At 32.1% G+C, this 1,354-nt stretch overlaps 1 protein-coding gene across 1 annotated transcript in view; it reads left to right on the top strand.

The window, feature by feature from the left end:
- Nucleotides 1–1,354, top strand: part of LOC106871451 (tyrosine 3-monooxygenase) — a 392,944-nt gene that overhangs the window by 42,737 nt on the left and 348,853 nt on the right. The window contains exon 2 of the mRNA XM_052971214.1: nucleotides 1,135–1,161. Coding sequence (XP_052827174.1) covers nucleotides 1,135–1,161 — 27 coding nt within the window. The remainder of the gene's footprint in view (nucleotides 1–1,134; nucleotides 1,162–1,354) is intronic.

Raw genomic sequence — 1,354 nt, 5'->3', positions numbered from 1 at the left:
ATATATATATATATATATATATACATATATATATACACACACACACTCACAAACACACACACAGACGCACACGCACATACATTTTATAAACATTATTTTCCCCTATCACAATGCAGTCTGATAGCAATCTGGAACATTCTGCTTTAGGCACCTTCTATTTAATAATGAAAATCTGATAGTCTTTTTCTAGTTTAGTAGCTTACCTTCCATTTCTAACTCCCACATTGCTATATTGTGTGATATTTGTTTTGTATTCGTTTATTTCTTGTTGTTTTTGTGTTGTGCTTTTTTAACATATTCACCGCGAATTTTACAATTGATGATCTAGCCCTTTGGATAATACTACATATATTTATGATTAGATCTAATGTACAGGTGAGATAATTCTTTGATGATTTTCTCTTAATTCTTGCTCACTCTCACTCGTTCTTACTCTAAATGTATTTCTCCCGTTCTTTCTCTCAGTCTAATTTTTATTTTGAAAATTTAACAGATATGCGAGTTGAAATCATAATTGTCATTATTTTTATAAAGACATTTTTAACATAAGGACATACAGACAGTACACACATATGTTTACGTATTTATGTGTGTGTTCTTTATGCGTTAACCTTGTTGTCTTAACACAAGGTTAACACATAATATATATAGATGAATGTTATTTCTGCTTGTACTCTTTTATACTCTGGCCGCAGTCAAATGACTAAAATAAGTAAAAGATAGATAGATAGATAGATAGATAGATAGATAGATAGATAGACAGACAGACAGACACATACATACTTACATACATGCATGCATACATCATGTATACGTGCATACTCTGTTGTTGAAGCGGAAATTCTAATGAAGGAGCCTTGGATCTAGGTTAGAAACCGGCTCTTTCTCTATTGTCAAGAAATCTTGAAATAAAACTGAACAATGGCATACATACATACATACATACACACATGCATACATACATGCATACATATATATACATACATATATACATACATACATAAATACTTAATGTGCATATGTATATATGTAGATGGGTGTATTCGTGTGTGTGGATGACTGTTTACGAGTATTAGACTGTATGTCTATTGGAATGAGTAACAAAATAATGAAAGTATTTTTCTCTCGTTCCAGGCTCAATTTCCAGAGGAGCAACGACCGGTAAGTACAGAAGAACGCAGTGAAAATTTTCTTTCCTATTGAAATGTCTCTTGCTGTATTATATATATGTCCAGATAGTGCGTTGATAGCCAGCCGGGGACGATGTTTCCGTGCTAAATAACAGAAACATTCGTCCTAATCAGGACTGCCACATTATGTTGGCAAGAGATTTAGAAATAATAATTTATATATA

This window comes from Octopus bimaculoides, chromosome 10 (assembly GCF_001194135.2).
Source record: "Octopus bimaculoides isolate UCB-OBI-ISO-001 chromosome 10, ASM119413v2, whole genome shotgun sequence".
Classification (NCBI taxonomy): Eukaryota; Metazoa; Mollusca; class Cephalopoda; order Octopoda; family Octopodidae; genus Octopus; species Octopus bimaculoides.
Note: the sequence above shows the minus strand (reverse complement) of the source record. Positions and strands in the feature narration are given on the sequence as shown.